Genomic DNA, 26,665 nt, shown 5'->3' with positions numbered 1-26,665 from the left:
TGAATACTTCAAGGTGATGAACACTAGCGTGAGCGTCAATGGAAGGGGACTATTTAAGAGAAAGGACAATGCTGATATAAGAGTAGAGGAGTGTAAAATGGTCAGTCATAAATTTAAATGGGAGTAAGGGAAATGGCCTTCCACCAGCAATACTGCTGCTGTTACTAGCATATGAAATGGATGCCATGTAACATAAGGGCATAATATAGCAGAAAAGCGTTTCTTCTGTCCAGGAGGTCCTTTTCAGTCCAGATACAGAATGATACAAAATGATACAGATAACAAATAACCCTCCTTATCCAAGGTAATTTTGACACTGGGGTTTTTTTTTTTTTAAATCTAGGGAGTCTTTGTATCAAATACTTAATTTAATAGCATCATCTGCTGTCCCTGCCATCGTAGCTGGTATGCTTCTCCCTAATCTGTTGGGCACAGACTGACAGAAAGAGCATTAAGACTGAAAGGTGGCAACAGAAATAACCAACACGTACAACTGTCCTGGTTGTGTACTATACACTTACCGCTTGATAACGTGCAGCGAGGTGTCAGAAGTGCTAAGAAGCACTTAGAAGTTAGAAATGCTGCTCACATTCGCCTGCGTTCAAGGAACAATATATAAAAGTACTGTTTTGAAGATAATGTATGTACTGAAGTGAATCTCTGTAAGATAATAATGTACTGGTTGGGAAACACAAGCAGTATCAAAAATACATTGTTATTTCTCCCTATTTTCTACTCTTTTCAATTTGAATATTATACACCTTCCTGATCAAAACTGTGGCTTTTCCTCTGGCATTAAGCAGCATGTTTTTAACAGTCACAAGGATGACAGCTCAACAACCTGAGCATTGACCGCAGGTGGTGGTATACATCCTGAACCATGAGTAGATGAACCCCCAAAACCAACGTTTGGATGTGGACCTATTTTAAAATCCTGTGGTTCATTCTCGCATTTGCCTTTTTAGTAGTTAGCAACTTAATCTAGAGCCTGATTTCACCACAATGGCATTTTTTAATACTTTGCCTCATTTTGTTACTTCCAAAATAAAGCATGCATTTAGCTCTTTTTGCTAAGGTAGCAAGATCAGAAACAGAAGATGAAGGAAATAATTACTGAAATATTAAAATATGAAAGAAAGCTTATTGATATTTTTTCTTGGCATATGTGAAGATTTCAACATTTACTTATAATTTCCAACAAAGAAACCAACTAGTGGATGCCAAAAGGGATCTGAAAGTATGCTGGCACTGGAAAGGTACATTTTCCTCTGCCATTCTCAATTAATGGCCTTAATTGGGATTTTTACAATGGAAATATCATTGTTGTTTGTTGAGTTGTTCTAAACCACTGTTTTCTATGCTGCCTTTTCCAACACTAGGGATCTTTTTACACCCCGGTGCTTCACTATATTTTCTGATGCTCTAAAAATGAGAGGTGAAGGATTTGATTCTTATTCGAATGTTAATCCAGGTGCAGTCTCTGCATGACGTAACTGAATGATTAATGTCAAACTGTAAAATGCTGCCACCAGCTGGATGATGATGACAGATGAGCACGCTGTGCCGTACACGAAAAGCACTGACGTGCATTACGAAAGCATCACATTTGGATGCTACAGAAAAAAAGACTGTGGTAAGAAATGAGATTAATGCCCTATTACAAATGATGGCCTCCGCAGCTAAAGAGCTTTAATCCTCTAGCTGTTCATCGCTACCATCACGCTCAGAATGTGGGAGAGGGAAAGGGAAAGGATTCCCCTCGTGTCTAAAATAACTGTTTATTTTCCAAAGATTACCGCATCAAGATGTCTCAGGCAGTTGGTCACAGAAGTAGTACTGTCATTTCGGAACTAACAAGCATGACTTTGAACGCTAGCAGCTGGTTGTAACAGTGAGAAACTGCATTGAGTAAAAGGGAGTTCAAGATAAAAGCATCTATTCTGTTGCTATTTAATGAGGGAAGGCACAGGCTTCACAAGGAAGCGAGGCAAATGGCATTTACACAGTACAGACTCCAGTATTCCACCGATGAAGGATTCCCTCGTGCAAATTAAAAAAAAATCCAAAAGACTGTGGATGAGAAAACAATCGTCCTGTTTTAACAAAGAACAAATCCTTAGTTGTTTTCATTCGCTTCATAATCTGAGAGAAACCAGACCTCAGAAACCCACAGCTTCTGAAGTGGTGGTCCTGCAGCATGCACATTCGGTTTCTGTGACTTAAAAGGCTGCTACGCTAAGCCACTTTGTTTCTAATGATTAGGAGAGATTATGAACACATTTCAACAGGAAAAAAAATTACTTCAGGTCTCAGAGTACAAAATTATTTTCTTCCCTAAGAGAACAGCAATTCCTGCTGAAAGCAAATCATATGCTAATTCGATTGTCTATAATCACCAGCTCCATCTTAGTACCACTATGGAACTCTGCTCTTACGTGTGTGTTTCTGACTTAGAATCTTATCTTACTTACGTGTAGTTTCCTTGTATTTGTTTTTGGCTGCAATATAGAAATACTTTCTCAGGATAACACCTCCCTTACCATTTAGAGCCTATTACTGCCAGAACAGACAGCTACATCACACTGAATAAATATATATATATATGAGAAGAACGTCTATAAGCAGAATTAAAACCAACTCCTAAAACTCTTAAACTTAGCAAATAGTTATAATAAGACTGACAAAATACATTCTTGAACTTTCCTCTTCTGCAACAGCCAAAAAGAAATGTTCAGTTGCCTAAGCAGCATGTTGTGGAATATATATAAAATGAAAAGACTGGGCACTTTCTGTTAGAAGAAATGGGGTTAATTATTCAACACCAAAAAAAAAAAATCCTTATTTGCAGCACGACATCTGTGGGTTAAGGATTTCAGTCCTTTCCAGCGTTATCACATTTTCTAAAGAGTTGTTCTGCCGTTCAGTTCAACCATTCCCACTAGCAGCAGCAGGAACCCTATAGAAAAAGGACCTCTGAGTGTACACCCATGTCTCAAACCACCCTTCACAGCCGACTCGAACAAAGCTCTCCTCTCCTGAAAACCTCGCTAACCATTTTCAGCTCAGTGCCAGTACTCCTCCTTTTACTTTCTTCTTCTTCGGTTTTAAGATCCGTAAGCTGGTATCTCTACCTCTTTCCAGAACTTGTTCCTACTATTACAGCAGCATACCTGTAACCTGGGTGTCACTTGGACGCTTTTATTATTTATCATGCCACAACCTACGAGATTTCCCTTTATCCATACTGTCCTTAAAAAAACAGAAAATTAACAAGCCCCCAGAGTCGCAAATAAAATATGAAACAGGAAGGAAAGAGCACACACTTCCCTCCCCTTTTTACAAATTTAGATTTGTGTAGGAGCACTTCCCTGGAAACGTACATTTAACAAATTCCCTGTTTACAGACGACTTCATTTAACACATATACTCATGTAGAAAGTCACACCACCGTTTGACACATTAACTGTGTTCGTGTAAAACACAAGTTATTTTGCACATTTCCTTACCATAATGCTACATACTATCTCATACCTACACTGCAGTACTTTGCCCAGGGTACCCGACCTCAAGTGAAAATACACGTGTTTTGAAATTCCAATTGCTTTGTTCACAGCAGCATATATACACCCCTGGTGTGGAACGCTTTTGCTGTAGGACTTCATGCTGCAGAAGTTGAGTCTCTGAGAATCACTCTGCACTGAATAGTTCAACTAACTAGTAGCTGTTTGCCATAGGTAAATGATAAGGAAAACACTCTAGAGGACTAGCAACAACCAAAAGATACTAGCCCGTGTCCCTGTTATGGGGTGGTTGTGTTAGGAGTGACAGGCTCTTCTACCCTGAGCTTTAGCCTAAATTATTTGATGGGAGTATCATTCAAATTCAAAGGTGGCATGACAAATTGCATACCACGTGCTTGCATGTTGACTGCATTTGAACTAGTGCCAACTTGTGACGGTTAATGTAAGTTAACTTTGAGCTATCCCATTGGCATCAAAAGGGCCAATGCTTTACCTACAGAGTGGTTGATTTGGTTTTTTAGGTAAATTCTGCGTTGAAGCCAAAGGTAGAAATTTGCCATACTATAAAAGAATTCCATTCCTCTCTTGACATTACAAGTATTATTTGATACCAAATAATATTCAAACACATGTTTCTTGAATAGTTATATGAAAGAAACTGCCCAAAAATAAATGCACTGTGAAATGAATCAAGTTTGTTTTCTTAATAGTTATTACATGAGACATTTAAATCCCTAGACTGCACTCTTTGTTCCAGAACTTTATGACATGATTAAATTTAATAAAAACAAATCTACCGTAAGTACAATTTTTAAGACATCTCTGCCCAAATGGATGGTATTTCTCCTCCGTTCCCTCCTCCAAAGGTCCCACTATTATTGCTCCCTTAGACATAATACACTAAGCTAAGAAAATATTCCATACAGCTTAATAAAATAAAAAACCCCCTACCTTCTAATCAATGACTTACCTTTAAAAGAGCCAAAGCTACATGGAAGATTACGTTCATACCCTGAAAATAATAAGAAAAAAGACTTCAGTCAGTCCCAGCATACAAATCTCTCCTCTTTATTACTTATCATCATGTAGCATCATAACTAGACGCTGCACATCTCTAGGGAATGCCTCTCTTTTTCCTGCTACACTTCAAAGTTCATCATTAAAACCCCAAGGCAGTTTCTAAACTTCCAGCTGGGGAAGATGATGAATACTCTTTGGTGCTTTTGGAATCTCACTGTTCAATTTGTCAGGTGCCATGGATGTGACACAATATCCCTCCATTGGTTCAGTACCTGTCAGTGCTGGTTTTCACAAACATTGCAAAATATTGTAACAAGCAGGGGATCAAGAAAATGAAATAAATATTCTAGTCAATAGGATCTTTGCCTAGTAACTGAGCTTAGCTATGATTAATCATCTACAATCTTTCACACTTAAACTGTAAAAAAACCACCCAAATAAACCAAAAACAAGTACAAAATACACTTTTTTCTTGCTAACAGCCAAAAATCAAAACTATTTCATAGGTAAGCAAACTGATGTCTCTAGGAAATAGTCTACCTTCTGATTTGCAAAACCTGGAAATACAAGTGCACAGAAATCCATTCAGTGAATAACACAATGACAATGTCTGATTATTTAAAAAAACAAAGTAAGTAAAAACTACTCCATTGACTGACTGCAGATGGGTGAAAAGGGCTACATTCCCACTTATGTTTTACAGAAAAAACATGAAATACCATTCCTCTGCTTCTATTCAACTTTTTTAGTTTGACAATCAAGACCTTGAGATTTTCCCAAGGGGAAGGGGAACACATACCCTGAATGAGGTTCCTCTGGAGCAGCCTAACTGATCCTACTTGTGGGGTCCCGCTTGGAAAACCAGCCGGGGGCAAGCTCAGGACGCAAGACAAGTGCCCTGCTGGCAGTGCACACATTGCCTCTGCTGACGGAAGAGACTCTCCTGTCTGTACCCTCTGTATCTTCATTATTTAAGATTATAAATCGCTTTGTGTTCATCCAAATACGAAAAATACCTCATGCAATTCTCATTTGCTGTATTATGTACTTTGTGTTCAGACTGTTTTCCTAGATTATATTTTACAAATCTTCTGGCCTGCTTGTTTAATGGCTTGGTAAGTTATTTCTTGTAATGCCTTTCAGAGCTGGTATCTAAAAATGTCTCAGATTTGCACACTGTAATACATATTGTTGTCCGATCACAACAGGACTTCTTATATGTGACCATATTTCTATAAAAAATTAGCTTTTATAAAAATCTGCAGAGACTTTTCAGAGGCATTCTTGGGAAGAAGCTGGTTTTTGGTTTTTTTTTTTTTTTATATGGATAATATGGTGCCTTGAAGGGATTTTACCTTTAATGAGTCTTGGAAATGCTACAACATTAAGCATAATGAATATTGCAACACTCCACTTTGCAACTCGATGCATAATCATTACAATTAACAAACTGACTTTTTCCACTAGAGGTCACAATTGTAGCAGGACTGAACTTTGGTTCATTAGTGGGAAACGCTTTTTCCAAAAGGGATAACAAATATTTCAAATACAACAACAGTTTGGGTTTTTTTTTATATTTCATTTTAATAGAAAAAATGTCTGGCTGTGAATTTCAGTCCTGACACTGATAATACTAAAGCACCAGCAGCAGTAAATTAAGTTCATAGTACTCTCAGTTTCATTCCAAATATCAATTTGAAGCCAACAGTCATTGCACACAGTTATGACATTAATAACTTTTATTACCTAACAGAGAGGATTTAATAGGAACATGCAATCTATAAATGAGAGGCATAACTACAAGCCATCAGAAACACTGTGTTTTCTTTTTAACTAGCTGGTTGATCAGATTTTGTTATTTTATGAGTCGGAATATTACATGTAAATGTTGGATTACTGAGGAATTAGTGTCCTGTGGTTTTTTTAGCACAACCAAAAAAAAAAAAACCCCCAAAGAAAACCAAACCAGTTTTCACTTATTTTCTAAATAATTTTTTTCTGACCTGCCCAAAACTCCCATTGTTCCTGAACACAAACTAAGCAAACTGTCTCCTGGTACTCCTCTTATATGATCACTCCTCACATGGATAGCAAATGCAGCAGAAATAGGTTTCCTCCTGCCTTGAGGATCTCCTCCTCTTTTTCTAGCCCTACCAGGCAATGGGCAGCTCACAGACTCCCTAACATCACAGGAGATAACCCGCTCAACACACAAGCACCCTAAAATCAGAACACCAAAAGGACTTAAAACCTGTCCTGGGCGGCACTTCCCTACTCCTGGCAACAAAAACCAACCTGCACCTTCCTCTTTCCTCAAAGGCAGAGGTAACTCCCAAAGCAAGGCAATATTTTAGACCTGAGGCACCAGTTGCTGCCGTTTCATGCTAACCAGCTGGGACTTGCTGGACCTGAAGGACTAACATACCCCTGGACAGCGGAGTGAACTGGAGGTGGCATCTGGCAAGCTACACTAAGGCTTCTGCTCACGTCTGGATTTGCGGCAAGATGCTTTAGATTTCAGATGCGGTGCCTTACCCACCCATTTGAACACCACATTTTATAACCACTGATCTACATACTTGAGTTATTTTTTCCTGAAGCATGCAAGACTATTCTGACATAGCCAAGTTTAATGATTATGATTATGAAAAAGAAGGATCAGCTCATTTTTCCACAATCTCTTATTTAAAATCCTACTTCATTTACCACACACTGATTTATAAGATTCAGCTTAAACTTCTCCATCTATTTCAGAAGAGGGACCAAAAATACCAATGTGCACCAGACATATAAATCATTGCTAGCAATATCCCTCCAGCAATTTTATAATGGAAACATGAAAGCACATACAAATCATCCACAGGTAAAGAGAAGGGAGCCCATATTAAAAAAAATTTGGATAAAGGTATTAAAACCTATGGCTATGTTTAACTAGGCATTTGGTCCAGAGGAAGCCACAAAAATGCTCCGAGGGCTGGAACAGCTCTGCTGGGAGGCCAGGCTGGGAGAGCTGGGGGGGCTCAGCCTGGAGCAGAGAAGGCTCCGGGGAGACCTTCCTGCAGCTGCCAGGGCTGAGAGGGGGCTTAGAAGAAAGATGGGGACTTTTAGCAGGGCCTGTAGCAATAGGACAAGGGGAAATAGTTTTAAAGTAAAAGAGGGTAAATTTAGACTAGGTCTAAGGAAGAAATTTTTGACCATGAGGGTGGTGAAGCCCTGGCCCAGGTTGCCCAGAGAGGTGGTTGATGCCCCATCCCAGGTCAGGCTGGTCGGGGCTCTGAGCAACCTGCTCTAGTTGAAGATGTCCCTGCTCACTGCAGGGGGGGTGCACTAGATGGCCTTGAAAGGTCCCTTCCAACCCAAACTATTCCATGATTTGGAAATAAAGGCTTTACGATCCTGCAGATCTCATCTTAATAGTAAAAAAATTCGCAAATGTAGAAGTTGTCCAAACTACCTAAACACGCATTTGTTTAATATACAACAGCCAAAGCTAAAAATACACACAATTACTAAACAAGGACTGTTACACGAGCACAGGAATGGTTAGGGGCTTACCATCATGTCATATCGCTTCTCGATTACGCAGCCATCCTCTTGTTTTTCAGCCTGAGAGGCTTTGCTGCCAGTGAGTAAAGGAAGATTGAGTGTGCAGCCTGCACAGCTCGCAGACATGAAGCCCACAGGCAAAGATCCCAGAACTGAGGCATGTGGATATTCTCCTCCAAGGAACTTTTAACCAGCCTCTTGCAGAAGACCAGCAGTTACTATGAAAGCCTGGCTTAGAGGCTTATCTGTCTAGTTAAGCATCTGCACAGCATCATCTTTTTTCCAGCAGGTGTTATTTAAGAACCCTCTTAAGCTTGTGTAGAGGCCTAGAACATTTTAACAGATCCCATTAAGCTCAGGAGTCTTGGAAAAGGAACAAGCCCATCTCAAAGCAGACAACTACTGACTATTCTGCAGTCAAGATGTTAAGATAAGGGTCAGGAAAGGGAGAATTTTAGAGTTTGTGCCATCGTACAGCCTCCTTCTGGCTCCTGCTGACTGCCGCGCTTGACTGCCGCGCTGACTTTCTCTGCTTTACAAAGACTTGTGCAGGACAGCGCTTACTCAAGAAGAGCGAGCATAGTTTTGCTTTCATACCTATTGGGCTGACGGCGGTGGGATGAACACTCACCATCTGGCAGGTCACCATTTAACTCATTACGGTTGCGCTTCATAATTCATTGAATTACATATCAAAAGACTGTAATTTCTGACAGATTGTAGGTAACATTCTCACGGGCAAAACAGTGAGTATCTCGTGAGACTGTAAACATGAACCACTTCAACTGGAAATGATACATGTGCACTGAAGTTAAGACTGGCTTAAAATACGTGGAAATCCTACTATGTTAACTCTCCTCTAGCGAGTCCCTTCGCAGTCTCTTAACTCCCTCTGAAGCCAAGACTGCTTCTGCAGATAGCACTCTCTGAGGAGTCCTCACTTTGAGTCCCTCGGCACTTTGGAACAAGATGACTTCCGAAAGGCCTGACAAGAAGATTGGGAACAAAGAACAGAGAATGGTAAAGACCTGATTTTGTAGGATCCAGTTTGCATTCAATGAGATCTCTGTGACAGAAAGGATGCTCGTGGCTTCCTTTAGAAGCGAGGAGGCACATCTATCCATGTGACTCAGAAAATTTACCCAAAGACCAGAAAAAAGGGAGTTAAGGGGGCAGCAAACTAGCACTTGCTACTGGCAAAGCTCAACAGCATAGCATGGAGCTGGCAGAAGAGTTAGGCCAAACAATTTAATCATCTAGTATCTGGACAACATTTGCACAGGGGACAACTCTGGAATTTGTCTCCCATTTTAAAGCTTTTCTTTAATGACAGAAGCCTTGGGAGAAAGTAGCCTATATCAAATACTAGCACCTCTCCAACCCAGACCACCTGACAGACCTTCCTCTGGTTACAGGGCAATGCCCTCTGCATAATTTTCACAAATGAAAGGAAGTTAATATCTTAAAAAATATATGGAAAATTCATTTAATATTAGAGTCCTTATCTGTGGTTTTGGTTCTAGATATACATGGCATGTAGGAGGAAACCGTAAAGATATTGAGACAATACTCTCTGACATTCAGCATCAGGTAAAGAACATATACGTGAAAGTAAACAGAGCACGTCCTTGAAGTCCGAGAAGTCTCAAGACTCACATGACATGCCATCAGGAGAACCAGTTAATCTGTTCCAGCTTTCTAATAACTGATTTTTCCTTTTTTTTTTTTTTTTTTAAAAAAGATATAAGCTATTCAACTGAAGGTAATTTGACATTGTTTCGTAATTCCAAAGTGTTCCATAATTACGTGTTCAGTTGCACACTCTTTCAAAGGCACTACAGAGTGTAATTGGGGTTACAAACTCTAAAGGAGAATTAAGATTCTATTTATGTTTTGGATTGCTTCCAGCAAAACATTTGTTTGGCAACTCTAATATGTTCAGAGCACACAATACACTTTAGGAATGTCACAAATGAATTTATTTTGCTGACAACATAAATATACAGTCTGAAGCTCGAATTTCTCTTTGTAAGTAATGCAGACCTGGGGCACGCTCTGCAGGGACATGCATGTTAATTAACGTCTTCTACTCAGATATCGTTTGTATAGCTTGTACATTTAATTCTAGTTCAACGGCAAGACAACTAAGGAAAAGGTTAACTCTCATTCAAATAAGGCACAAGACAAAATAGCAAGCTTTGTATAAGCAACAGATACAGCTTTCTTACTAAGACTTATAGTAGAGAGAAAAAAAGAAAAAAGAAATTGCAGCGCTCTCCCTGCTAACGTATGAGGTACAGTCGACTTCTCCGACTGGGCTTGCCCCAGTGATTCCACACGCATTGCGTACTACAGTAACTCACAATGGGAAACGCTGTAACACAAGGAAAAGGGAATACCGGAATCTCCATCCTGATACTATGATGCTGTGAATAGTACACAAGCCCAATTAAAACCAGCTGACCACATTATTAGATAAGCAGGTATCGGGGAGATGGTAAAAATGGCACTATGGGATTCAGTATTTATTGTGTCACTTTTTTGTATTTTGCAGCATAAAAAGGCACACGATAACTACTACCAGGCAACCACGAATCTGCATTAGTTTGGTTTCGCATGAATTTTTGTTTGGTTGGTTGCTTTTAACGGAAATGAATGGGATTTAGGAGTGCTAGCGAATATTTACATGTTTGGGGCGATTCTCACGTAATTTGCTGCTGAGATGTTGCTATGACAGAATGAAGGTAAAGAGTGCCATGAGATTAGCACTCTCCAGCTTCTGTGACTGTTCTCAAAGAATAAAAGTTACAGCCACAGACTTTTAATTTCCACACATTAAATCATTCCCTGACATCAGGTGTTTCTGCAGTGGCACAGTTATGGGCCGGCAGCTGCTTTCCCCATGTGCCTGACCACGCCATACATTACCATCACTTTTCTGGTTTTCAGAGGCTTGAGTTACAGGGGTTTTCGGCATTCCTCTCCTCTTTCAAAACCTGATTAATACGGGGAAAAAGAAAGAGGGCTGAATCCATGCTAGGGATCAAGGGCCTTACCGCATGCATACAGCGAGGACAGAAAGAGGCCTTATCTCCCTGGGGATACGACGGGTCCTCCAGCTCTCACATGGAAACAGGGAACGGTTGTTAGAAATACTCAGAGGAGCAGTAACCTTCCAGACCCCGATCTTCTAGAAAGAAGATGAGGGGTTCGGTATCTCTCTTCACAGAGAGCCGTATCTCCTTCCCTCTCTACATAACACAAAGAAAAATGCACGCCCACGTTGAAGCGATGTCCTGCTCCCCCGCACTCCATCTGACCTCCTTCCCAGTGTTCATTCTTCATCTTCTCCGTTCTCTGCCACAGTCCAGGCCCTCGCCTCCCCACACCCTGACATTCATTTTCCCTTCCCAACAACCACTCGAATGCAAAGTTCACATTTTGATTTTACATACTTAGCAAATTCAGCATAGCCTCAGATTCCAAGCACGAAGTAATGGAAAATGTTTTGGCAGAGGCAGACTGCACCACCCTCTTTTTTAAAAACAGTCCCCAAATTAGCTTAGCTTCCTGGATTTGTTCACAGAATATCACTCTCCCATTTGTGATACTTTCCTTCAGTTATTTCTGAAGCGTTTTTGAGGACTGCCAAGACTGCTTAGAATATGCTGCTATTCAAATACAGCAGATGGCACTGGTGTTAAGTAAGCATTACGGAAATTTACTGTATTCCTAGAAAAATCAACCAAGTGAACATCAACTAGCAAGTGGCTAAAATATTTCAGTCGCAATGGGGAAAGTAATTCAGAGACATAATGTGACAGGACATTAGATGTCTCTTCCCTCTAAGGCACAAACTAGGTTGATCAAATAGGTCCCTCATCTTCGGTAACTTTTCACCTCTTTCCTAGAACATTTTCTGAAACAGAAGCAGCCTCACCATTTTAGGACCACAACATTCATCAACATCACTGGAAAGGTACCTTATGTTCACGTAAGTTATCTTAAATTGCAGATTGTTCTGAGACTGTTTTTTCTTTGCTCATGCTGAGCATTTATCACCAGGCTTGTTATTTTGGGGATAAACAAGCTGCAGCTATGAATGGAAGATACATAAATTATGGATGCTCACGGGAACAGCTGGACAACATAGTGTAAAGGGTTATGTTAAGCCCCGTGGCTCTCCAAGAACCTCTTAGATGTACTCCATTAAAATACTCTTCTTCTCAGACCAAGCTTGAATTATTATGAATTCTGTGGAGCTTTAGAAGTGAATAGAACATTTTGTCTTCCCCTGTCCCTGAGGCAATACAGAACACTGTATTACATACCTCCAATATTCCTGCTGTTGATTGAAATTTCATATCCAAACACCTAATACTTCTTATGACTTTTAGTTTGAAAGCAGCTTAAAATACTTTATCATTATAATCTGAATGTTTTAAACACACATATCCACAAAAACTTTAAAAAGTTCCTCATCCATCAAATACACAGTCAAATATGACATCCTTTTTCCTTTCTTTTAACATTAATTTCTGTTCTAGTACTGCAAAAAACCACAGTGCAATACAGCTGTAGTCATCAGATAAATTACGCTAAAATTACTTTTACCATGGATTTAAATAACTCCTCTAAACACATAAAAGCAGAACATCCAGGACCAGAAAACCTGAGCTAAGTCCATTGCAGACTTCAGCTTTTTGCAGCAAAAAAGATTGTAACAGCTGATGTGCCAACAGATGCTCGAACGTAGCAAACCAGCGTTACCAGTGGACACGTATGTTCAAATTCGAGTCCTCCATGTGGAGACAACCTATTCTCTTTCTTCTTCAATTAATTGAAAGCTAGCAGTCTCGGAAAGAAATCCTTTCCGGTCTCGTTGCATTAAACAGCAGTGGCTGATAAGGACTTCAGAACGCGACTGAGCTCTCTGGCAGGCATAATGGAGAGAGCAATGGACAGGAGGAAAGACACAGCCTAAATGCCAAAGTCTAATCGTCAATATTCGTAAGAAGGAAAACAAGCACACACCCCCCCAGCCTTTTCCAACTCACATGTATGACATTGACTTTACTTTTGTAAATAGTACTGAAATAATGCGGGAAGTTTCAGCGCAGATCTGTACCTACTTGGCATTTAAGCCTGGCTCTTAACATGCTGTTACTAAAAGAGATTTTATTTCTAGCAAGCCCAGTCTGCTGTTTTGTAAGATTTATTAAAACATTGGTAACTGGAAGGGTTAACAAATGCAGGCAATGTGTCAACAACAGGTAATTCCAAAAAGTTCAGTTTTTCTTCCCCATAGGTCTGCAGAAGATAAACAACTGCACACAATATTTTATTTAATTCACACTATGCACATTTGAGTGCAGATTTACAGAGGAAGTGGGCTTGTTCCTGACTCAATTCCTGAGGAAGTTTAATAAATTAAAATGTTAATCTGTTCTTTCTCAACTCTGTTGAAGGCATCACCGAAGTATCTGACAGTGACAGATAAAAAATAGCAGGCTATTATGGTATCTACTACTCAGCGCTAACACGCAGAGACGACCAGTCTTATCATCTGAGTGATACCATACGGCGTAGTGTTTCCTGGCACATCTCTTCTTCAGCAAGACACACGTAAGACAGATATCAAATCTGCAGTGCCAATAGTTATAATTCTTCTAAGATTTTCATTATGAAGCAGTGCTCCCAGGAACCACATCTACAAAACACGGCGTCACGTTTTTACTATCGCGAAGGTGCTCGTTTACCAGCACCAAGTCGCTCACATTTTAAAAGATTTTTAAAAACACCCATCTGTCTTCATTATCCCAGATAAGTTTCTCAAAACTGATTACAAGAGTTATTCTATAGAGAGTTCAGAAAGCAATAGCTGACAAATAAAGGGCACGGAATTATAGTATCTAGGTTTCAATTCCCACTTCTTCCACCGTGCTGCTGTGTGGTCCTGTGAAAGGCAGTTTCAGTTCTTTGTTATTAGCTATATTAGAAAACATTAAATTATTTCATATTCAAAATTGATAGATAACTGGTTGCATCCCTTTCTGTTCAGTCTTGATCACAGACCAGCAGCTTAGTAGTCAAACTATTAATTTTTGTAACAAGACTATGTAATTACTGACACTAAAACATACAAAATATCTGTAGCAGCCCAGAAAAGGCAGCATGTAGCAGGGGTTTTTATATAATCCTTAAAAGGAGAGAAGCACAATCCTTAAGTATTTTATATCCCCAAGAACTGCACACAGAAATAGCCAGATTGACTTAAAATGGAGGTTACCAATAGTGTCTCAAACTTCCAGGTTAATAAGGGAATGACAGCTTGAGCTCTGAACCTCCTTTAGTTTTGGCAGTACTGTATATATCAAAACCAGTTCAAGTATTTTCTTTTTTAAGCAGAAAATAATCACAAAAAATTTAAAAAATACTTATAAATTGTCTGCCAACTGGTTTCTTGGGGTTTTTTTTTCTTCTAAATGCCTAATTAAGGTCACTTACTTAGTGTTTTAAAGACACATTATTTTCACTTTAAATTGTAAATTTTAAAATGCAAAATGAAGTTAAATGTCAACTCTTTGATGTTTTCTAGCATAACTCAGGTGCAGTTGTTGCACCGGGGACAGCTCCATTTAAGCAACATGTGCTTTACCTAGACGAGTCGCTATTTCTGAGCATGACTTTAAATAATTATTTAAAATGGAACAAAAAGAGACAGCAAAACAGAACAGGCTCACAAAGTGTTCAATAACATAATGTCATATTGATAGATAAGACTGACAAGTCCAAATACAACTCTGAATTTCATCAACAAAGTTGTTCTTCAATGCAAACAGAAATAGCAAAAGGAGGGGAGACAAATGAAGCAGTTGAAACAGGCAGCTAACAGGAACGTTGTAGAGAGATCTTCAGCTGATGCTGACACGTTTAAAATTTATCTACGTAGCCAGGCTGAAAACCGTTGCGGTTTGCTGTCATCACAACAGAACTTTCACCTGGGTCAAGAGGTTTGTGTTTTTGTTACAGGCAGGCAAAGTATTAAGCCTCACAGTATGTACCACGGCACTGTGGAGTACCTGCCTGCAAGCCCAAAATTTTCTTCAAGCTTCTGTCATAGGAAATACAAAGAATTCAAAAACATTTCATTTCTAGGTAAGGATGGGTGACACATTCTCTCCTACAGTTACTGAGGCAATATTCTAAGGCCACTGGAAACTTGGGTAATTTGGGCGTTGAATCACATCCTCAACAGCCTGAAGACAGCTTAAAAATAAAAAAGGTCAGAGGAAGACAACAGGATAAAAGAACTCAATCACACAGAGGCCACGGCAACTCCCAAATTCGTATAAATTGAAATAAAATTGTTCTTTCTATCAAGTCACATTTAATATAAGAACAATGAAAAGACCTCAGTTTTAATGGCCCATAATTTGATGGGATTTTTTAAATTTCTCCATAAAACTTAATTCCCATCATAAATTTAGTCACTTTTTCATAGGCTCCCACATCCGTGGATATGCTCCTGCCCAGGAGGTCCACTCCCCAGACTGGGTGCTACCGTTGCACGGTGCACGCAAGGGAAGGAAACGTGCCTCCCTGGCTAGCTGCAAAACTACAGGATTTCCAGGGATTTTTCCTCTCTGGCTTGAGAGGTAAAGAACATTTGTAAGGACCGATTTCACTCTTCCAGCCACAGTCAAGAAGAACGAAAAGGACAAACCCCATCCAAAAACTCTTGGTTGACACAAATTGTTCATCCACAATTCAAGTATTTTCACGGGGACCAGAGAAGCTGCCTTGGAATGAGTAGTCAGCAGCACCCATTCAGCAGTGGTTTTAACTGTTTTCCTCCCCCTAATATTTTTCTCTCATAAAAGAGTTGTATAGGATGTAAGTCGACGACAGACAGGAGAGGGATGTGGAGAAAGCACAGTCAGGGAAGGAATTTGAAAGCTATTTAAAATTCATCTGTATCTATGACAAAGTAGTGAGAAGGCTGGAAGCTTATTTTTAAAAACACAAGACAGTTCACTTCAAAGGTTTTTTGATTTTTTGAGGAGTTTTGTTTTTTTTTTTTTTTTTTTGCAGAAGAATATGTTCCACTGTTAGCAGCGGCAACTGTTTTTTCTCCTTCCAGTTGCTGGAACTACAGGCATGCTGTTTGTTCAGAGATAAAGTACAGAACAACCTAATGCAGACAAAAATCATTTTCTGACTGCTCCGTTACTCCTTCTGGAGGCTGACTGGACAGACAGCTTCACAATATGATTCCAGTCCTCCATTAAGGAATGGGTTCTTTCTTATTCTGTCCATGACCATATGCCTTCAGATTTTACTTTCCTTCTACGATGAGGGCCAACTAGATTTTTATTTTGATATGATTTTAACCTATGCTCTTCCCACAAATTCTCAGAAGTGCCTCTTAGACTGGTTGACTCATGACTCTTAGGAGCAGTTTTCTGACAGTCTACACAGTTGCCTCAGTACATTGTCTACACACTGCCGCACTGTTTCTCTAAGCTGTCTGTACATATCTTCTCACTTGAAATCAATTTTCTTACCATTTCTGGTTTATTTTTAGCTGTTGTAAAAGAGGCTCCTTTAGCTTTATGTGATTACCCTCCACAAACGCTAACAAGTTTCCCTCTCTCTAGCAGACTCTAGAGTTGCACTCTCTCACTTGCTCCTTGGATTCTTTCACCTTCTTTCCCAGAGTAACTCCTTCAGACATGCCGAGATAAACACTGCCAGGCGTGAGATGAATGCAAATGTTTTAGGAGTTGTTTCTTTTTTTCACTCTAAATATTAAATCTATATTAACCATGGCTAAAAGACTTCTCCGGCATATTTTATCATCAAGCTTAATATAATAAAAAATGCAGGAGCTTCATACAGGATGTAACTATGCTGCTATCACAATCACCACTATGAAATGATGTTCTGTACTTCTTGACACACGATCTCTTAAAATGATGATTCCTGAGTGCAGCTCTACGTCAACATCAGAATCAAGTAATAAGCTGAATTGACAAAGAATGATCAAATCCACACCAGAAGCTCATGCTAAAAATTAACTCATTAGCAGTTCAAAAGTGATCAAGGGATTGTGTTCATCTACTGCATGACTAAAGAGGACAAAGAGCAGAAAAACTAGCAACCTTTGTGCTTTTTCTATTTGCTTACTTAAAATAATCAAGACATTGTGAAAGAAAAGAGAGCTCAGATATTTATATGGAAATCACTTCACCATTACTACCTTTCGCACTCACTTGGATACCTCGCGGTATTAACATACCTCCTTTCGATAACTGAGCACCTATATGTGGCAGAAGCAATACTCTTAAGGCAAAAAATGTTGAGTTATGAGTGGTGGACAATATTTGTTTAATAATGAACGCTATCAAGGCATGTGCAGCAAGCCTGAAAATTTGCAAGCAAAATACTTCACCATAAATATACGAACTAGAGTCAACAGTGTTTCATACTTGTGAAGCCCTTTCCATTTAAAATTCTCAATTATTCTACTCATCTACTTTTTTTTATGCTTGGGAGCCATTGGGAGCCATTTAAATCAGAGAGGAAATCAGAGGCAGGTTCAAAAACAGGTTAAATTCCACAGATGCCCTGACTTCCCAGTGACAAAAGGAAGTACTAGGATTGTACCAAAATAAACATTCCAGACTATCAATCTGTTCTGTCTGGTTTTTTAAAGGAAGTGCGGCTATATCTACAATACAGAAACATACCATTTTGTATCTGGAGTAATGCATACCTCAGCTGGAGCAATCGGGTAAAAAACAAAAGGGGAGAGCTTCATTCACTTGTGCTGTTGGCAGCTCTCACTGTTTGTTTAGTATCAGGCCATCAAAGCAACATGCAATACCCTTACCATCTTTGGGGACTCCAAATCAGACAATTGGGAGAGCTTTCCCTCTAAAAGCCTGCTAGGCTTTTACTACTAGGTATCTTCAAGAAATCAGAATTCCTAACTTTGAATAAATTATTTAACAAATTAAATGAAGAACAGGTGTGTGCGTCAGATATTCTTAATTAGAACCCTTAGCAAAGAATGAGGCAATCCACAATTCTAATTTTAAAACCAAACCAGTATTTCACTGAACATCTCCTCCTTCAATATAACCATGGTTTCTACAGAATTTTGTTATACACATTTTGAAATTAAAAACTTAATGACTCTGACAAAACGAAACAAAAAAAGGAGAAACATTCGTGGAGTGGAGGAAGGGCTTTCTGATTCAAGGGGTTTTTTACCTCACAGAGAAGTAAGTCAATGATGTGGAAGACCATGCAGAGCGGAAACTTGGCAGTAAAAAGAGTGAGGAACCACTGGGATGCATACATATGAGCTTCCAAATTGAGGTCTGAGAAATGGCTATGCAAGTCTGGTAACTGCTCCTAGAGTAAAGGAAAAAATAAATGCTTCAGTGTTACTCATTAATCCGAGTTCATCATCTACACTGCCAGTAAGTACCAGGTTGCTAAACACTGAAAAACACAACAAAGTGAAATCCTGGCTTCTTTTGAGCAATGGAAATATGTTTCTTCATAAATTTCAGTGCCCATGGTTACAGTTTTTAGTAAGATACCACTGTGGAATCTATCACGGTACCAAATAATGTACTGAGATTATACTGAGAAATTACAAAATCTTCAACAGTTGAAAGGCAGAGCAGTTGTGAAATCTGTCACGCACAGTGTATATTTTTAAGTTATTCTTTCACTGTGTCTTGCTATAAATGCTTCTCCTAAAAAATCAACTGGAGACTAGAACAAGGAGTTCACCTTGCAGAGCTTGAAAGCAACAATGACCACAACTCCATCAGACAATTTCTCTCACAAGGAGCATATATAAGCAACACAAATAAGCACTGATGATCCTACTGTACTGGTGATATATTCATATTCAGTTAATAAAGTAAAAATCTTTGTTAACATATGTAACTACTGAGAAGACCATATGCCAAAGTAAAGTATCAAATTAATTAGTGCGCAATTCTACTTCATCAAGTAGGAAATACATGCAATTTGACATCTGAAAAAAAAGAGATCATTAAATTAACTGTGGTCTGTTTCGTTTGGTTTTAATCTCTCTCAGAGGTATATATGGTCATCTGCGGTAACTGACTCCAGCAGCCAGCTTTCACTACGCTAAACAGAAGCACAGGTCAAATCTTAATGGACTGTTAGTAATTGCTTATTAGTCAGAACAACATTGTGTAAAACTTGCAGCCGTTTATTTAAGTTAAATTGCTCTGACTATGAAATAATTCCATCTGAAAAAAGAGCCACATATTGAAAACACGGTCAAATCTACAAAATGACCTACACTTGATTTGTATTTCATAAGCATCAGGATGTCCTGATTTGCCTGACCTCTTAACCACCAACATAATTCATAGAAAGTAGGACACTGATGGTGGCAGTCCAAAAGATATTCTGGCCTTAATAGAACAGAGACATTCTCTCTAAGCAACATCACGAAATAAAGAGAGCGAGTAAGCAAACAGAGAGAGAGAAAAAAACAGGTACCTACTCTGCTTGGATACAACGATTAGCAGCAAGATTGGTACATGAAAGATCAAAGGAAATAAGAAATAAATCTGACTCACGAAGTTTGGAGCCAGATATTAAACGCCCCTGCTTTGGTTCTACCCCACCTCTAAAAGGAGGGCGTTTTTATTGTCCAGTAGCTTATGGAAGCAAAGCATTAATCTCTTCTTCATGCCAGTATTTCCATTTATGAAAGTAGAAGAATTTGTTACCCTGGCCCCACCTGCATTAACTTCTCCAGCTGGAAAAATTTGCAATGGAGATCTTCAAAGTTATTTCTGTAGAGGTCCCTCAAGCCATAGTCATACATTATTTTCACAAATACACAGAATGCCTGCTCCTCTGGCATCTGTTTGGAAAAACACACAAACGTAATTTAAAAAACTGAGCCAAGGCTGGAAATTCCTTACACAGACAGACACACTTAAATACCTTATGCATAATGAATTCAGAACCAGGAATGTATCAAAATATTCAGTAAAGCACTCTGAATGTAGAATTAAGCAACTAAAATCTCAGGGGGACTATCCTCCTTGATGAGCACCTTGATTGGCTCTGTAAGACCTTCTTTGAAGAAAATGTGGGATCATATCAAGGTTCATGGAAGTATACGTCCCTACAGCACCACAACTGCCATCAGTATTCTCTCTGCCAAATAGATATGAGAACAACCAGTACACAACTCTCAGCTACAGAACAACAATTTAGAGACAAAGAAGGAAAGAAAGGAAGAGAGACAACTTATGAAAGTGATTTCTACTGAGATAGACTTGGTTAAAAGGGAAAAATTGAGGAGAACTAGGGTAGAACCAACCCTTAGTGAGAACAATGCTTATCTACTTTCATCCAAACCCCGGGACATCAAACCCTCTGAAGTCAGGCTTCCCACGACGAATAAGGAAATAACAGATTTTGGCTTCAGAACCTACTTGTGAGCTCAGGAGGGCTGATCCCATCTATTGACATGACTTTTTCAGAAGCCCTATCTCTATAATCTCTATTTCATTTTGACCAGGATTTCTCATCCAACAGAATTTTCGAAGGCGTGTACTAAAGGACAAGCTGTGCGAGCCACTCTGAAGTTATGTTCGTTGGCTTGAGCTCACTGAACGTCAAATTTGTGAGAAGCCCTCTGTTACAAAACTTCCACTGGCAAGACATGTCCCCCACTTCCCCCACGCCTTCAGGTAACACAATAATAAAATAGGCACAAGCAGAGTCCCTGCAGACCTTAAGTCAGGTTTTCGATCACATTTAAGAACAACCTTTCTTTTGCAGGCACCAGATTGTAACAAATGAAAACAATTATTGAGTATCAAGAATGACAACTCTTGACCTTTTACTATATTCACTCATTCAGCCTCTCGCCAACTCCTTATCAAGTATCAGCAATAGATAAAAGCTCAGTATTTCCTTCAAAGAGAATTTTAGTCTCTTAATATTTACCTCCAGGGTTTCATCTTTCATGGTTCAGCCTATGATTATGGCCTGTCTCCAGGGCCATGGGCAGACATTTTCATTTTCAGACAGCATATATGAAAGCAACTAGTTAGCATAAAGGACTGCCAGATCAGCGGCTAGCTACCTGTCCAGGCTAGATTCGCCTAGGACAAGCTCTTAGGAATCTCAAAGGTCTTTATCGCCATTTTATCTGGATGGAATGATCCCCACTAACAGCGGACAAAAACTGCAGATGAAGTAAGGGGAAAAAATAGTTTTATCCTGACCAGAAGTCTTGAATCTGCTCTATAAGAAGATGAATGGAAATTTCTTTTTTTCTTTTTTTTGTTAAGGTAATGATTATTTCTAATAAAATGACAGATGTTCATGCACAAGCATACCTACCTTGCATGCTCAGTCAGACACACGTGCATTGCCAATCATTCCTCCCCCGAGACAGGGAGAGGGAACAGAGGTGAGTACTAGGCCAAAGTCGTTTACAGGCAGAGGCCACCGAGTCCTCGCTCTCAGTGCATGGAGGTTCTCCAATATTACCAACCCCAAGAATTCAAAATCATAAAACCAGTTTTCATTCCTTCTTTATTTAAACAAAATGCGTATTTTTGGCTCTTCCATTCTGATTTTTGGCATTTAGGTATTTGTCCCTTATTATGTTTTCTTTGGAATCACAAAAGCCAGAAATTCACCGTTTCTTAAAATTAAATTTTAGTTTTTCACATAGCAATGACTCCAAGAGGTAGACAATAAGAAAAAAAAAAAGGTCAAATTCGGTGAGACTTACAGTAAAATGATTAGAGTTGGCAACACTGTCCCCCTGTGATTAGAAGTCACCTGCTCACCTTTGATGGGAATTTCATCAAAGCAGCAAAATCACAAAAAGCCAGGATGGAGGTTCAGGCAACCCAACCATCCCTGAAACAGATCTACACGGAAGAAAAAGTATATCCTGTCCCAGAAAAAAGGGAAAGGAAGGGGTCTAGAAATCCATGCAAAGATAGAAGAGTTAGAGAGGGTCTTACAGGCATTCACATCACACAGATTGATTGGAGAATTTGAGAAAAGCAAGAGTTTGAGGACATCCTGGGAAGCTCCGAACTTACATGAGCTCATTGAGACTGCTTCCCTTCCCCCCTTTCTCTGATTATTTCAGTTTAATATCCTATTATGAAAGCAAATGTTATAAAGGGTATATTAAAATGAGTGGAATTGCCATTAGTATCCCCTGTGTACAGGCAATTTCTTCTAACTCCAGAAACACTAGAAACAGAGGTGATTCTCTATAGTAATTACAGCACACCACTAAGTGAGAGGAGCTGAAGTATTAGTCAAATGTTAAGAATGTGACACCCACTCATTTCTAAACAACTCTGGTATTGAAAATGGCTTATTCTTTCAGTGGAACTTAAAAATCCTTCTTTGAGTAAGAAGTTAATTGCAAAATAACTGTTAGATAAGCTAATTTGCAGTATATTGCAGGGATTGCAATAACGTAACTAATTCGGGTTTATCCTTAAAGAATCTAAAGCTTCTCTGTAACTCTGTCACTGTGTATCATGCTCCTGAAGTCTTCAAGGAGTCACAGATCTCACTAGGAATTACAACTTAAATTAATCTGAATTTGAGTTCTAGATGCCTTAGGACGCGTCCGTGTAACATGTAGACCACCAACAGCTGACTCAAAACCGCAGTCTGAAATGGCTTTCAACCATGATTAATAATTTATTACTTAAAGCCTGAGTAAAAGTTGTTGGGGTTTTGGGTGGTTTATTCAGATATTCTTTACGATATCCAAACAACTTGAACCTGCTGCTTTTCCACCGATACATCAAAGCTAAAGCATCTTACAAATACAAAAATTGTGTATTTATCTATCTATCTCTATACATACACGCACATGCATATACAGGGAGCAACAAATCAAAGTTTGTACAGTTTTTGGTTACAGGCTGAAATATCAAGGTTAAAATTCAGCTTTCACTCAAAAGATATTATAAAATGTCCCTGGGAGAAAAAGCCTCACTGCAAATTAATGAGATTGCTTGCTCCGGTTAGCTGCTCTGAGAATATCTCCTGAAGTTAAATTCCCCATAAACGCAAAGGGAGTTCACCTACGTGACAAGTAAATTAAAAGAAAATATTAATACGTAACAAATCAGTTTCAGGTTTTGACAGAAAAGTATGTGACAATTGAATGGATCTCTCCTAGCTAAAGGGAATCTACATTCATAAAGATAGAAGCCATTAGTCACTACTTGCCAAAAAGCAACAAAAGGAAAATGAATACAGACAAATAAACAACAGTAAATAGCTGTCAAATAGCATGTTACAGTACTACCGATTTCAAAGCTGCTTTGCTTTCAAATATCAAAGCTTTCATTTTGCAATTAACTCACATGAAGTAGAAGCACAGCAGCAAGGAAAGACTGCCCCTGGCAATAGCCAATGTCTTCATCATAGACAGAGTATGCCTAGAAAAAAATAAAAGTCAACATATATTTAAAATGCACGCAGGCATTATCAAAATGTCTTATAATCAATGGGCTATTCAGCATATGCAGTACTGTGCAGGCTAAAATAATAAAGGGAGTGAAACTGTAACCGTTCTTTCTCAGACTTTCAGGGCACTTAGAAAACATCTACAGGTCACCTCCAATCTTCCACAGATGCCGTATCTGTAAAGTGGTGGAGTTCTTTCTCGAGCAGCACGAAAAGAGTTGGATGCAATTTCCCTTCACCTAAATCAAGGACAATTCTGCTGAGGTCAGTAATGATACAACGTTGACAATATAACAAATACGATATAAAATCCAGGTTAGTTTGTGTTGCGGGGAGAGCGCTTGTTTGTTTTTGGAAGAACAAGTTTCGACATCATGAAAATATAGGACCTGAGGTTGGTTGTTAGAAAACCACTGAGAACTACTCTAGCCTGAAAATTTCATCAGAAACAGTTTTTCCAAGCCCTTGTTAGGCTGAAGAATCAACAAGACTCGTTTTCCTATGGTATGACTGACATGCTACTTTTTTCTTACTCTTAAAAAAACAAAACTAAAATAACCAACTTTTCCTTCCCCCTTACTTTTCTGAGACAAGAAGACAAATACTGTTTTTAAAGAGATGTCAGAGGATGTTAAGAATTTGAGGAAACTTGAGAAAGTATAAGCAGCAGCAGCAGGACTGACATCAGAGAGACATCCTGAGAGAGTAAGCAAGGTACTAAAGTTACAGCCAGGGAAAACAAAAGCACAAGGTCAGAGCTACAGGGAGGAACGAGCCACGTGAATCAGAAAATCCGCTTTGCCCCATGCCGCCTCCAAGACTGTTTACGGATGGGAACGTTTCGAACTGGAACACCGTGCTTATCTTCTTTTTTTTAAGTCTTGAATGAAATCAAGATTTCAGACGCACTAAATGGAAGCACAGAGAGATTGTGAATAAACAACGGCAGGTATGCTGGGGAACCAAACCCACCTGGGTCTATCGTACAGGATTTCCAAGGTGGCTAAGCTGCCTCTTCCAAAGGCGTAAGAATTTTGCCTCAAAAAGAGATGTGACCCCTTTCCAGATGACAATGTTTACATAATTGCCAATAATTTCTGCCCAAAATGTTGAAAGGGAGGCCAAAATGTATCCGAAGTCTTCAAACCACCTTTTCTTTTGCATCGTGATGGGCAAAACCTAAGAAATAAATATTCATAGGGAATTCTGTAATGATTCCAGAAGAGATTTCCGTGAAGAATATAACCACAGCATTCCTTTAAAGGACACTGTTGATAAACAACTCGTGCGTATGTTTCCTAATACATTACTTGTAGCTTTGTGAAAAGCTGAACTGCGACTTACAGCTCTTTGCCCTTTGCCTATGTTGCTTACCGTTCTCTTGAAGTGTGTCAGATGGGATTAGCTAGAATCTGCGTGAAAGTAATCCCAATCCACTGCTCAGTTTCAGTGGTCAAGCAAATATAAGATTAGTCAAATTATTGAAAAAAAATTAATGAACCATTACAATCTGCTTACTGATTTAAACCAGCTCTAGCCACAAAAATAACTCCGGAAGTGTACAACAGCAGACACAAAACTTTGAATTGGGAAAAAAAAGATGATGTCTTGGAAAAAGTGCATTTAAAATTACTCTTTAGCTACTAAGTACTGAATTAACAGAAATGACTTGCAACGCTTAGATTAATATTACATATGACTAATTAGAACCATCTACTGGTTAATCATCATCATCATGAGTCTCTATCTATTTGTTCCCAAAATCTATCAGTTTACGGATGCCTAATACCTCGCTTAGGAACGCTACAGAAATGAAGTATTATTTCTGCTTTTGAAAGGCCAGCTCTACTTAAAAACAGATATGCAGAATTACCAATAATAAATCTAATTTATGATTTCTTCATATTATATAAAAAACACTTCTATAAATTTCCTTTAAAAAACTCCAAGTTGAAAAATTAATAGCAAATTATCAACGTGTGGGGGTTCTCTTTGTTGTGAGAAGCATTATTAGCACAACAGCTAATAATTTGATGAAAACATCAATAAATTAATCCAAACAGGTTTTAAATAACTATTGAGAAATCAACACAGTGGAGCAAACAAACTGCCTCCAAAACTGACATAGATTTAAAAAGTTATCGGAAATAAAAGGTTACTCCTTCTGGGATTGTGAAAGAAGTTGAAATTATGGCAAAGAGGGAAAATGGAGGAGGATGCAAAAAAATTCCTCACTCTGCATGTTAAATACAAAAATATGAAGAAGGACCAAGAAATGTTCTCATAATCAACTTCCTAAACACATTAAAACTAGTAATAAATCCATTTGCAAAAACATCCAGGGCAGGAAGGCAGAGCCTCTACTTGGAAAATATATGATTGAGGTAGCAAAGTTGTACTTAAACTATAGCAGAAAATCCACATGAACTTTCTTTGTGTCTGTTTTATTACAGAAGAATCACAGGGGCTGTCATCCTGTTGGAACCATTTCTAACAGGGGATGTGTTAAAGGATCCGTCTCCAATTGAGTATCAGAAGAAATGATAAATCAAAAGGAATAAAAATACTAAGAATTTATTAAGAACAGACGGTATTCACCCAAGATCTTGAGGGAAAATAAAGAAACAACTACTCAACTGGTAAACCATTAACTGGCTGATTAAATCAGAAGAATAGATGACAAATTTGAAACATTTGTAAAAAGAAGTGATCCACAGAACTACAATCAGTAAGCACCGGATAATTTGGTCTAAAAAAAAAATTTCTAAACTAATTAGTGGACACAGATATACATAGGATAGACAAAAGAAAAACATCTGAGGGCCCCAGTAAAAGGACGTCATCATTAACAAATATTTGAAGCAACCAACAACTATGAAAAAAAACATTAACTGCTTGATCTGCTTGCTTTTTGAAATTAATTTCCACTAGGTCCTTCTCCAAAATCTGATCTTCACAAGCAGCTGTTACCAGATGCTTAGATACGAACTTCAGTTCTGCATGAGAATTGGATCAAACTGAGAAAGATTCTGCTGTTAAGTCAA

General features: G+C 38.8%; 1 protein-coding gene across 1 annotated transcript in view; it reads right to left on the bottom strand.

Annotated features, from left to right (window-relative positions):
- RABGAP1L (RAB GTPase activating protein 1 like) overlaps nt 1-26,665 on the bottom strand; it is a gene marked incomplete at both ends in the record, with an annotated part of 227,355 nt that overhangs the window by 79,059 nt on the left and 121,631 nt on the right. Inside the window, 4 exons of the mRNA XM_082003159.1 lie at nt 4,492-4,533; nt 18,366-18,509; nt 19,888-20,013; nt 23,519-23,593. Of these exons, the coding sequence (XP_081859285.1) occupies nt 4,492-4,533; nt 18,366-18,509; nt 19,888-20,013; nt 23,519-23,593 (387 nt within the window). The remainder of the gene's footprint in view (nt 1-4,491; nt 4,534-18,365; nt 18,510-19,887; nt 20,014-23,518; nt 23,594-26,665) is intronic.

This window comes from Phaethon aethereus, assembly GCF_964289735.1.
Source record: "Phaethon aethereus genome assembly, chromosome: 8".
Taxonomy (NCBI): Eukaryota; Metazoa; Chordata; class Aves; order Phaethontiformes; family Phaethontidae; genus Phaethon; species Phaethon aethereus.
This window is presented reverse-complemented; position numbering and strand designations above follow the sequence as displayed.